Raw genomic sequence first — 13,950 nt, forward strand, 5'->3', positions numbered from 1 at the left:
TGATAAAGGTTTGCGAGGTTTGTATTAATTCTTGCGATACTAATTGACGAGAATTTTTACAGAAGCTTGTAATAATAATGGAAGGGATAGTTTTTGCCCAGAATTCACGGAGATACATTTTTGCTATTTTAAAAGACAAGTTTTTCAAATTTGGCCCTTGAGCTGATTAGAATGTGCTCTTTCCTGTAGTTGCAATCTATTCTCGCTACCTGGTGTGCATTAAAATTTTTTATTGCCACGATAAAGTGCTATTTCATAAATTTTCTTTTTCAGAGGTGACATGTCCAGAGCTGCTGTCAGATTCCGTAGGTTGGTATCTGCCACCCAGGTGTGAAACCCAACCTACGAGATTCGATGAAGGCTGTACATTGCATTGCAAGTCTGGATATTACGCAGACTATCCCTCAACGCATGTCACAAGAATTTGCTATGTAAATGGAACTTGGGACTACAGAGCTGTTGCCCCAAGCTGTCAAGGTATAGATCAACTAAATGCTATGCACTTGATAAATTTCTTTAGTATCATTGTTCGTTAATCTTACAGATCATGTGATACCTGACTGCATAGTGCTATCTTGTGGCTTAGTGATAGTCCAGTTCGCATGTTCTAAGGAACAATGAATAACGCAACGTCAGATTACACAAGTGTATGCCTTATCTTTGAACGTATAAGTGACTGAGCTTGTTTCCCTCCCTTTTCTTTTTCCTTTCAGCACGGGGAGACAATTATTAATTAAAGCGTAGATTATTAACAGTAGAAACAAAATAGTACGAAATCTTAAGTTAACCCTATGTAGCCCTGTTTTTGTTTTTGTTTTTGTTTTTTTTTGGGGGGGGGAGAGGGGGGGGGAGGAGGTTGACTTCTGGGAACCAGGGTGGGGAAAGGGAAGGCATTGGGCGCCCTCCATATCTAAAAAAATGTGAGACAAAGAAGATCGAAACTGGCCCAAGTATGTCTCCTTTGAGGTCCGCGCCGTGTCATTTGACGCGGTAATTAGGTCATGATTGCCAAATGGCGGCCATGACCTGGATCCGCCATCTTGGATTTCTGGATTCTCCCAAAACTTCAGCAAGGGGGCACAATGGAACGAAAGGTAACCAACGCCAATAAAGTTACAGGAAGAAAAGTGATTTTCTTCATCTTAAAATGGATTTTCTATTTTCTGAAAAAAGAATAGGGATAAAAAGAAAAAAAAAAATACCCGGAAAAAGTTGGTTGCGGTGGTTACATCAAAGTCAATCAACACTAACCGACCACACCATTTTTCAGTCCCACTTAAGTTTCTGATCAAGTTCTTAATTTTTAGGACCGTTCCTTAAGGTTACCGTGTACCTTCAGGGGTGGCTTCAGTTAAACGGATATAGCGCCTGTCAGTTACATCACAGATACCCAAAACCCACATCAAATTAAAGCTTATAGAACTGGGTATTCAAATAATTCATTTTTTTTCCCAAGAAAATAAATTCCCAGGTTTTCCGGAAGGTCGGAACTTGAAGGTCCAGGTCATCGTTCAAGAGTTCCAACTCAATGCATTTTTTTTTTATTTTGGAAGTTTGTTTTTTTTCTCCAGGTCAGGATCCCAAAAGCTTAAAAAATGTGTCGGGGTTTTCCTTAATTCGATTTCGTTCAAAAGTTACAAAACATTTTCAAAATTGCGAGAAAACCATGCGGAGCGAACTCACGGAAAAGCCTTTCAAGGAAAGAATTTTTACAATTATCACATTCCCCGACACCTTTTTGTTTGTTATATATTTTTCTAGCGTCTGGCCAAATTTTACTGAAATCGGCCAAATCGTTGTTGAGTTGTAACTCTTGAAAGTGTCCCCTGCAAGCGAAAATTAAAATTTAAGAAAAAAGCGCTTGAAAAAAAATTCTCGCTACACAAACAAGTACCGCCCCTCAACGCCTTTATGGAAAATTAGCCAATCATTTTGCAAGCTACTTTTTCTTCCGGTCACCTCCTGTGAAAATTTTCTCGCAGTTTTGCACGTATTGCGTTCCAGAGTAATCAACTCCGTCACCATTTTGTTGGATATCTGCGGTGTTTGTTGTACGCCCACGTCGATTTTGTAATCTGCAATGATTATGGGAAAAACAAAATGGGGACTGAAGCCGACCTCATTATGCAAAGCTGCTGGGCCGAAGAGGCTGAGGGGGGTAAAATTATCAGCGCTACGGAATTATCGGGGAACCACCGTAACCGCATTTATTGTCTCAGTCAAAACGAAAATTCTTGCTGCTCTTCAGTCGAAAAGCCGGCGAATAAATCTATTCGAGCGAAATATTGTTGAGAATAGCCAAGTTTCGAAATTGCTTATCGAAAGTTCGGGTGAAAATTCGCTCTTGAATGAACGTCCCAAATTGTTAATGCTGCAAATAGGAAACAAGTATTCGTTTGACGCTTGAAAGAAAACGTTTAAACGGAACCGTTTAAAATAGCTGACTCCATTTAACGCTTTGAGAATTACCGTAATACAGTAAGTCTTTGTGAAAACGCTACAAGCAAAAGCGGCGGCTTTCCCTTTACTAGTTATCTTATAGCGACGGGCGGCGTGAGAAAAGATCAAGACATAGGACATGATTCTTAGCGTTATTTTTCAATTGCTTTTTTGTTTTGTTTCCGCTTGCCGAGACTTGTAAGTTTTGCGCACCCGAACACAAGTGATCTGATAACGTTCAGCCGCAAATAAAAAAAGGAAGCTTATGAAGCGCGATTCACGGACTTGCGAATTGAAATATTAACAAGCGCGTCTCCAAATACTTGCTTCGCTGGAAGATTTTAAGACCTTTACCTACTTCAAAGTGTAGCTTAAAGCTTTTGTCTTCTTTTATGTCAGTGTCGTACTCGAACAAACGCAAGTTCTTCCACTAAATACAGGATATTCGAAGTGCGAGAACGTGAGAGATTCAATACTGTACAAAGACCGTTCGCGCAAATATCGCAACGGGTGGTTACACCGGCAGCAATATGCTGTCAATCAAAGTAAAACTTAGCTTCCGGTGGAAATCGCTTTCGTCCCAATTTCTCGGCAAATACTCACTCTTTTTCGAAAATTCTTTTTAAGTTTGTAAGAACTTAATGGGAAGTTTATTTTTATCTAAAAAATGAAAATCCAAAAATTTTCTCTCTGAAGGTACACGGTAACTTTAAATATTAAAAAAAAAATGCTGTTAAGGTCAGACACCATCGCCGTGGTAACAATGCCCCCCCCCCCCTTCCCCCTCCACTCCCCCGTCCTCCGACCTGTATAAGCTCAATCGAAAGAACCTCGCTCGTTCTATTGCAAAGAGTGAATAATAAACGATACGCCCTGGTCGAATTTTTAAGTGTTCTAATTAGCATTTGCAGCGAGAATTAAGTAAATTTTAAGCCTCAAAGACTGCATGAACTTTAAATCTTTTATCAACATGAATTTAAAAAAGTCTATACGTACTGATGTCAAACGTCTCCCAGGAAGCTGGGTTTGCCGATTATGGTTTATACCTTTTACGTTCTTTCAATCGAGTGTTTATAATAACAGTGTGTTCACTCTCGCTCGCTTGCACCGTTACTTTCTTGCCCCCCCCCCCCCCCTTCCCCCAATCGACGTCTAAAGTTTAAAGAAAGATGAAACACGCCTGATCCGCAGGCAAAATTAATCTGCTACATCGATGTACTCACATTGCTATTCATTCGATGTACCACCAACCTCTTGGCGAGAGTACTTTTCTCTTCAATATTTTTTTCTTTTTTCATACAAGTAGACAACCAATCACTCTGCAACTTTGATATCGAGGCTAGGATCATATGAAACAATTTTTAAAGAGTTTAGCTAAAAGCACTGAAAATGGTCGACTCTAACTTTGAACGAAAGAAGCCCTACTAACCAAAAGTCCTTACCTACTCAAAATTTAAAAGCGCTCTTTTTTCTTACTTTGCCATTGCACATTCAGATTACGAGCCACCATTATTGACCTGTCCGCAACAGACCATTTACGTAGACAACGACCCTGGAGCAAATGCGTCAACAGTGACCTGGGATTTCTCATTTTCTGACAACTCACTGACGGCAGGCCAGGCTGATATAACAAATGATTCATTTACAATCATACTAACGATTAATGGCGAGAATGTGGACCCACAGCTTCCGAAGCTACTGGGAATAATCCAAGGGAACGATACCGCCCACATTGTAAAGTACAACGTGACGGATGATGCCCGCAATTCAGGGTTTTGCTCCTTTTTCGTTCAGGTATCAGGTGAGATAACTCATACATGCTCAAGGGTTATTCAATTTGCAATTTATGGGACATATATGTCCATTTTTTTTATGTCCGTTGTTTATCCGTAACAGAAACCATTGTAAACTTGAACCTTGAATTTCCGGTCATCTAAATATAAGTCAGTGTCACGCTTACTTCCATTGTCACGCGGATTTTAAGCGTCTATTGTTTAAAAGTAGAAACCGTTGTAAGCAATTAGGTCAAAGAATAGCATGGGAGAGAAAGACGAAAGAGGCTTTTCTTTGGAATTAGACATGACACTAAGTAAAAACATCTGCATGAAATGAAATTAACATGACCTGTGAACTTCCTACAAAATGTGTCACAAATTAGCAATGATTAACCGCGCCTACGCATCTAAAATCTCGCCCAAAACCCGGTCTTTTAGCGCCCAAGTCTAGCTTTCTTCAACAGGATCAAACAGGATCAGCTTTTTGAGAGAAAGGCAGCGTTTCAAATTGATTTTCTATGTTCGTACTAGATTCATGCTGCACGCAAACTAGAATCACGGCGACCGAACATCTGCAGGAGACTATTTATGAAACTCGAGAGCGGAAACACCACCCAAAATCGCACTTCTCGACTAATCGATCACTAGCCTAACGACGCTACAGTTATAAGGGTGAAAAACAATCGATAGCTTTTCAAACTCACGTTTTGTGAAGAGAAATTCCTTGCCCATCCTTGCTAGTCTTTTCCATACTAACTGAAGTCCCGGATGTTGAAATCAACATTTGAAAAGGGAAGGGTTAGCGCCCTTTCTACCACAAAAATATACTAAGTCTTTGGCTGGGTAACAAATTCGCGGGAATTCCACGTTGGCCGAAAAGAAATTATCCCTAAGACCTACTTTTCAAAGCCAAAGATTGTCACCTCCTCAAGCAAAGCACACAACATACTATCCGCCCGAGTAACTGAAAGTTACCCTTTTAGCTCAAAAGAACTAAACAGGGAGCATATTAGACGAGGCAGGACGCTGCACCCGTAAGACTTTTTCCCTCATTAGACTTAATGATTTCGTAAGGAAAACTTTGCTTCAGGAAGCCAAACGAAACGCTAGGTCTAATGACTTAGTTCTGATCTCAGAGCGCGCGCCAAATTCAACGCCAAATCGTTGCGCGTTTAAAAGATGTTTGAGAGAGATTGGGGCTAGGTTAGCAAAACAGGGAGGGAGGGAGGGAGGGAGTGGGGGGGATAAAAATATTTTGATTTTATAAATATCTGCTAATGACCCTTTATATTTTTTTCTTATTGACTAAGAATAAAAAAAATTATGAAAAAAAAAAATAAGTAAAATCTCACAAGAGAAACTAACATAAGGTAATATTTCTGGAGCCATGTTTTCAAAAATGCAGGTATATATTACAAGGGTATAATCCAACTGAGCTCAAAGAAGTTGAAAACACAAGGACACTTTTATAGCCCTGCTTGTCTGAATCACAGTTGTTTTTTAAGCAATGAATCTGACGTTTCTAGACGGACTGAAAGCCTGAACTGAGCCAGTTATTTTAGGATATGATGAATGAAAGTCAATTGCTATGGTTTTGTTTGAAGGCACTCATTAAGAACACAATTTCTTGCTTAAAAATTCATTCACATTATGAAGGCAATGTATCCTTTGCATTTGATTGCTACTGTTTGTTGCAACATGATTAATCACGCAGACGAGAATATCAACCCGTTCTTTGCAATTCGGCTGATACTCTTGTAATAATTTATTACAAGTGTATCAGCCGAATTGTACAGAAAAGGGGTTGATATTTTCCTTTATGTGATATTAATCATCTCGAAATAAACTGTAGCATTCAAATACACAAGAGAGAGTGCATTTTTAGGCAAGAAATCGTGTTCTTAATGAGTGCCTTAAAACAAATCACTAGCAAGTTCCTTTCATTCATCATATCCTGAAAATAAAATGGCTTAGTTCAGGCTTTCAGCCGGCTAGTAACGTCAGTTTCATTGCTTGAAAAACAACTGTGATTTAGACAAGCAGGGCTATAACAGCTGCCCCATAACTTCAACTCCTTTAAGCTCATTTGGACTATTCTCTTCTAATATATACCTGGATTTATGAAAACATAGCTCCAGAAATATTGCCTTATGTTAGTTTTCCTTGTAAGATTTTATTTACTTATTTTTATTTTATTTTATTTTATTTTTTTTTGCTTTTTGTTTTGATGCTAAGTCAATAAGCAGAAGGCATACATTTAGAGACATTTACAAGATAAGAATAGTTTTCTCCCCTCCCCCCCCCCTCTCCCTCCCTATTTGGCTAACCTAGCGCCACTCTCGCTCGATCGTCTTTTAACCGCACAACGATTTGGCTTTGATTTCGGCGCGCGCTCTGAACTTAGAACTAAGTCATTTGACCTAGCGTTTTTTTTGGCCTCCTTAAGCAAGGTTTTCCTGAGGACATCATTAAGTCTAGTGAAGGAAGAAGTCTACGAGTGCAGCATCGTGCCTAGTCCAATATGCTCCCTTTTTAGTTCTCTTTTGAGCTAAACGGGTAACTTTGCTTGAGGAGGTAACAGTCTTTGGCCTTAGAAAGTAGGTCTTAGGGATGAGCTCTAGTCGATCAAGGCGAAATTTTCGGGAATTCTTATTGTGGCCAAAGACTTAGTATATTTTCTTGCTGAAAGTCGCTGTATGTCGTTCCCCGTTCCAATTTTTTGTCAACATCCGGCACTCCAAGTAACAAGGTCATAACACGAGCGTGAATTGGCAAGGATTTTCTCTTCAAAAAGGGTGAGTTCGAAAAGCTATTCGATTATTTTTCGCCTTGATAACGGTAGCGTTGTTAGGCTAGTGATCGATTAGTCGAGAAGTGGGATTTTGAGTCGGATTTCCGGTCTCAATGTCATTAATAATTTCCAGATGTTCGCTCGGCGTGATTCGCGTTGCGTCATGAATTTAGTATTTAAGACGGAAAATCAATTTAAAATGCGTCTTGCTCCGATTAAACCGATTCTGTTGTAGAAAGCCGGACTTGAGCGCTAAAAGACCGGGTTTTGGGTGAGATTAAAGATGCGTTGTTGCCGTCAATAATTGCCAAATTATGGCAATGGTCATGTTTCATTTCACTCACCCAGATGTCAATGTCATGCTATTTCCAAAGAAAAGCCACTCTATCCTTTTCCATAGTATTCTTTGACCTTACTTTCTTGTGATGAACGGTTACTGAAGCCTTGTTAATGACTTGCATATTCCTTCAGCCTAGAAAGTCTCAAAATGTGTTCAATTTCAGGGGGCTATGTTTTCAAAAATCCAGGTACAGTCGGACCTCTATTAAGCGGCCACCTATTAAGCGGCCACCCTCCATTAACCGGCCACTTTCCAAAGTCCCGAATTATTGTTTTGTCAGTAAAGTGCTGTATTCGATACCTCTATTCAACGGCCAACCTTTATTAAGCGGCCAGTTTTCAAAGTCCCCTGGGTGGCCGCTTAATAGAGGTCCGACTGTATATATAAATGTTAGACAATCGACAATCAAGCAAAAAATCTTACCAGAAACCACTTTAAAACGCCACTAATTTTTTTTAAGTTCAATAATTTAGGAAATATTCAGGGTATTCCGCCCTCGGTTCCTTCCTCCCCTTCGGCCCAAGAAAATACAACGAAGGTCCCGTTTTAAATCGACCATGGTATTAAGAGATAAACAAAGTACTCGCACATTTCACCTATCTCGGTATATCTATTTCTGATCAAGCTATGGATAAATGCTATTTAGGCTTTTCGGTCTGTAGATGCATTGATTATGTGGCCTGGATCTAATTACATTTGTTTTCTGCAGGGTTGAGCATTTTACTTGCCTACTATCAACTTTTTATCTCCTTTTAAAATTGAACGATACTTGTCTTTCAGACACTGAGGCACCGACTTGCGGCTTTTGCCCAGCAGACATAGTAATGGACGATCTTCAAGTGATTGAAATTCGAGTCAATTGGGAAAGAGCAGTGTGTACAGATAACTCTGGTGTACCCCCATACCTTGCACCCAGTAGGCCAAACGGTGACAAATTTTCTGTGCCAGGAGAATATGAAATCGTCTACACCGCTGAAGATGGCGCCGGGAACCAAAACAGAGATTGTTCATTTAGGATTAGTCTGTCAAGTGAGTATTCATTATCCTCGGTCTGCAGTTCGTAGGGTCTCGTTCGCTAGAGCCAAGGGCTACAAAGACTGCAACCCTAACATATTCTTTTCAAATGCCCACGTTGATGGTTGCGCTGGCTACAAACTGTATAAATCGTCGTTTTGCTCTTATCTTTTAACGCGGTACTTTTAAGTATTGACTGCTCTTGTACTGCTCTGTGATCGTGTTCGCGATCCTTACTATGCCTGAAATAGTTGTTAGTTTTTAAAGGTAAGCAGTATATAAAAGTCAATAGAAACTAACAGAGATTATCAGGAAGATAACCGCGGCACGATAGAGACATTGTTGCTGTTCATTCCGAGGTTGGACAGTGGAGTGAGTTCTCGGTTAAATTAGACTCAGTTTTGGACTAAAGAAACTTTTAGAAGTTTGACAGCTTGAACTCACTCTTCCGGTCACATACAAAAATTCTAAATGGCGGATTCAAGATGGTCACCGTTTGGTTATTGTCACGGAATTTTGCGTCATTTGACGCCATTACATTCCGTTGTAAACATCAATTGAAAAAGCAAAATTTGTTGCGTCATCTCTAGAAAACGTAAATGAAGATGACGAAGGACGGAAGATGGTAGATGTAAACCACTAAAATGAAACAGTAAAACTAACTATTTGCACTATGCCTGCTTTGGGGGTTGGGGTTTAGGGTGGAGGAGATTATTTGCCACTAAGCGCTAGGGCGTCTTTCCGTAGAGATAGTGCAATCTCATAGTATTTCCACATCAACATTGTTGTAATTGCCGTGAGGCTACTGTCTAAGTGGTAACGTTTTCTCTGTAAACTAATAGGCTATCAGTAATTCACTCATAACCCATTTCAATGTATCGTTGCGATTCCAAGGACACTGGCTCTGCGCGAACCTTGGGCATCCAGATAGAATGTGCTCCACTGTTTCAGGATATTGGTGACACTTGCGGCACAATCTGTAAGATGTCAGTCCTATCATTTCCTCTCCGACTTTTTTTCTTGACAGCTCTGGTATATCTAATTCACAGCGCAGACCATTTAAGTGGGTGCTGAAATCCGTTTTCTACTCCAGTTAAAACAGCCTCGATAGATCTAGTGTTTCATCCCCCAACCTTTGATATAAAATATTCCCTTGCCACTTGCTCTCTTTGATCTCCTTGACTTAAATGAAATTGCGGATCTCCATCTTAATTCAGGTCTAACTTAAGTTCAGTAGCATATTTCTTTGCATCCTCCTTTGCTCTCCTTTACTTGTTGGAAGGTTATCACTGCTCGCAATCTCGGGTCTTTAGGGAGCTTAAGCAACAGCGACGGCAACGGCAACGAAAACATTACCCGAAAACATATCTTTATTTCATTTGTGCTATACTTCGCGATTGTTTCAACTTGCTCAATTTTTACAAAAATGGCGAACTATCCAGGAACCAAATTGGTAGAAGTGGCGAACAAGTTAAGACAGAAAATGAAAAAGTCACCGTCGTGCGTTCACGTTCTACCCAAAACCTTAAATGTAGTCATTTCACGTTGTTGTTTTGCAGAGGACGGCAAAGAAATGTACCAAATGTAAAACGCACGTGCAGAACGATTGTTTTTGCTCATTAAACCTATTGTTTTGCGGCGTTGTCGTTCCTTAAGCTCCCTTTTGGTAGCTGTAATTCGAACGCTGCCTTTATTCTTGTTTCTTTGTAGATCGTAGTAACTTCCTTGAGGCCTCGATTTCCCACTGTAGGGGGTGCATACATTCTTTTTTTCTTTCTGTCTGTCTGTCTGTCTTTCTTTCTTTCTTTCTTTCTTTCTTTCTTTCTTTCTTTCGTTTTTTGGGTGCTTGTTGTTCACAAATGTCGACGGAACATAACTAGCATAATTCAACTTCTTCGCTTCGGTCGTGATGTTGTTCAATGTTAGGTCAACGACCTCTTTAAATGCCAAAATCAGCGCGAGGACTTGTTGAGGTGCAAATAGTTTTTATTTATTATAATTTTCATGGCACAGCAAATCTATATACACTAAAGAAAAGAAAGAAACAAAAAATCTGAAAGTGAGAAGTGATCATCGCAGTGAATTTTCCAAGTTATGCAGTTGGAAATTAGGAGCCTGAAAGACTGAAAATTTTTTTCAGGCTTCTAATTTCCAATTGCATAAATTGGAAAATTCTCTGTGATGATCACTTCTCACTTTCATCTACATCCGCAGTTCATATATGAATCATTTCATATACTTTACATCATTTCACTCCTCTCACGGGGAAATGGGAACCCACAATTGGCCTTGCTCCCAATGTGTGGCTTCATAGCTCAATTGGTAGAGCATCGCACCAGTAACGCGGAGGTCACGGGTTCGAATCCCGTTGAAGACTGATTTTTTTTTTCAGGCTTCTTATTTCCAATTGCATAAATTGGAAAATTCACTGCGATGATCACTTCTCACTTTCATCTATATCCGCAGTTCATATATGAATCATTTCATATACTTTACATCTAACAAAAATCTATAAGGATAATCTGTAAAAGAGTAGAACACTCCATACAAGACAGATCACCAAGTAGCTAATCTAAAGAGATATATAAAATAATAAAAGCATCAAAAACTTCTTCATTCCTGACTTAAGAGCTGCGAGACTGGGTGATAGTTTAATATCTACGGGTATCGAATTCCACATTTCAACAATTCTATTAAAATAAGTTTGTTTAAAGTTAGTCTTTCTACCAAAATTTGTCTTCAAAGAATAGTCAACAACATGTCTAAACCTGTGCGGGTCATCCTGGGAATAAAATTTCAGAAACGGAGATACATCCACATTCAAGTATCCATTTAAGGCCCTATACAAAAAGGTAACATCAAAAAGACAGCATCTCTTTTCAAGCGAAACCAGATTAGGACATTCTATGCGCTCTTCATTGGTAAGATTCCTTTTTCCGAGGATAAATTTTGTTCCACTCCGCTGTAGGCGCTTAAGCTTATTAACATTTCTTAAAGTGTGTGGCGACCACATAACTGATCCATATTCCACTTGCGATTGCACTAGCGTGCAGTACATCACCTTCAGAGTTTCGGTATCCTTCCAACCTCTGCAAGTTCTTCTAGGCAGGCCTAAATCAAAATTTTCTTAGCCTTATTTGTAATGGCATCAACATGAGAATTCCAAGAGAGATGATGGTTAGTGAGCAAACCAAGGTTACGAAACTCATTAACTTCCTCTGAGACATTTTCGTTTACGGTGAAGCTTGATCTGAGTGGTTATTTCTTCAGGGTAGTGCGCATCAACTTGCATTTCTTAACATTACAGGTCATCCCGTTCTGTTGACTCCAAGTGCACAGGCCATCTAGATCTCCTTGAAACATCAATTGATCATTTGGACAAGTTACCACACTAAACGCCTTGCAGTCATCTGCATATAGTGCCACAGCACTTCCTTGACTGACAACCTCAGGCAAATCACTGATGAAAATAACAAAAAAAGGGGCCCAGGAATTGACCCCTGCGGTACACCAGATGTAATATTCAGCCTGCTAGAACGTTTTCCATCAACCACAAATCTTTGCTTGCGATTCTATAAATAGTCACCACACCAGGCTAGCAGTGACCCTGATATCCCAAAGTTACACAATTTATGAAGCAGTATCTTATGGTGCACACGATCGAACGCCTTTAGCAGAGTCCAAAAACACGGCATTAACTTGAAGACCAGCATCTAAGGAGAAGGGTAGCAGGGCAGACCTTGTTGTCATTGATAGAGGGGAGGAAGTGATTAATGTTATAGAAATGGCGTGTCCAAGCTGAAGAAATAGACGCGAGACGGACATATGCAAGACAGAGAAATACGGAACGGTGAGGGGACAACTGATGGAAAGAAATTGGGTGGTTCAAAATCCAACAGACGAACATTGTTGGGATGTCCTAGGAGGAAACGATAGGAAAGTGAAGAATGACTTAAACAGTTTGCTAGGAAGGTCTAGGACAAACGAAGTCTTAATTAGTATGCAATGTACCATTCTTCTACACGCTATTAAAAAAAAATATGAACATTGCACTTTCATACTAGATAACGTTACGTTAATCTGTGTTGTATATTTGTCTCTGTACACCCACTGGTACCCGAACAAAGGTGAAAGGAGCTTAGCACTAGGCCCCTCTGTGTAACCCAAGACCAAACATGTAACTAATTTCAGACGATTGACAATAAAGAAAATGAACAAATGAACAAATAAATAAATAAATAAATAAATAAATAAATAAATAAATAAATAAATAAATAAATAAATAAGGTAGGATAAAATAAGAGGAAAAAATGAAAAAAGGAATTATAGAGATGAAAAAAAAAAAAATGCCTTAATTGCTTAAATGCCAACCACTGTTGGTGTTCTCGAGTACCTGACAAAACGCGGAATACATCAATTAATTTTAGGACACGAGATTTTGTTTATAGGACAATTGAGACCTGGTCTTAATTACGTACAGTCGGGCTCGATTAGAGCCGAAGTATTTTTATCATTCTCGTAGATCGAATCCCTTATTGTACAAATTTAGCAGACGCTACTTTAAACTCACGTAAACAAGACACATTACATGTAACAAATGGTGCGAAATAAGAATGTAGCTTGTGGACAGAATAAAAAAACAATAACAGCAATAACAACAACAGAAAATGACAAACAAACAAATAGGTAGCGCAAATATACAACCGGGGAAAGGAAACAAAACGGAAAGGAGAGTAAAAGCAAAGCCAAAACATCTTGCAGTTTCCGTGATTTTTAAATTGTTTCTTTTCTTAATCTACAGAGAAAACATGTCAAATGTTCGAACCTCCGGATAATGGTGCGTTGTCCTGCAAGTTTTTCGGAACTGATCCTGCGTGCTCCGTACAGTGTCAAAAAGGTACCGACTTTGTGAAAATTCCCCCGTATCTGTATCTGTGCCAATCAGGATCATGGGCACCTATTGCCCTTTTACCGGAAACTGACTTATCATTGCCGTGGCCAGACTGTGCAGGTAAGAACATTACATCAGTTGATAGTATTATCAATACTAAGTCTAGGATGCTGCCACATTCAATAGTACGGACACCATTTATTTGTTTATTATTATTATTATTATTATTATTATTATTATTATTATTATTATTATTATTATTATTACAAGTGAACCGGTTACAAGCAATATATAATTTAATTTTCATAATGCGAAGGTTAATGTATATTGGTTGTCAGAATGACTGTGGTTATTGACTTTTGTCATTATTCTTCTTATTTGTCTGGTTCATTGCCAAAGAGCAGACGCGACGCGGCAGCATAATAAAGCCGTGCGCGGAAGTATCAAGTCAGAATGAATCTCGAATCGATGTAACATAAGGCAGTGTAAAGTTAGTTTTATGACTTGATGTAGAACAGACAATTCATGCATTGTTTTCGAGCTAACACAGAACAGAGGATCATCGAGCCGTCCGTGTGCTTGTTTTTGAATCCTGGCTCATTCCGTCTTCAACCAATCGTGTAATGCAGAACATTCGAGCAAGAATGCATTGTCTTCGAGTCATTTAAAGCTGTTTGTCGACCCCCCGTCCGTCCCTGTG

At 39.3% G+C, this 13,950-nt stretch overlaps 1 protein-coding gene across 1 annotated transcript in view; it reads left to right on the top strand.

Annotated features, from left to right (window-relative positions):
- Positions 1-13,950, top strand: part of LOC146485730 (sushi, von Willebrand factor type A, EGF and pentraxin domain-containing protein 1-like) — a 112,778-nt gene that overhangs the window by 28,625 nt on the left and 70,203 nt on the right. Inside the window, exons 6-9 of the mRNA XM_085103076.1 lie at positions 274-477; positions 3,935-4,240; positions 8,126-8,374; positions 13,161-13,370. Coding sequence (XP_084959202.1) covers positions 274-477; positions 3,935-4,240; positions 8,126-8,374; positions 13,161-13,370 — 969 coding nt within the window. The remainder of the gene's footprint in view (positions 1-273; positions 478-3,934; positions 4,241-8,125; positions 8,375-13,160; positions 13,371-13,950) is intronic.

The sequence above is a fragment of the Pavona decussata genome, unplaced genomic scaffold (genome assembly GCF_977016875.1).
Source record: "Pavona decussata unplaced genomic scaffold, jaPavDecu1.1 SCAFFOLD_25, whole genome shotgun sequence".
NCBI lineage: Eukaryota > Metazoa > Cnidaria > Anthozoa > Scleractinia > Agariciidae > Pavona > Pavona decussata.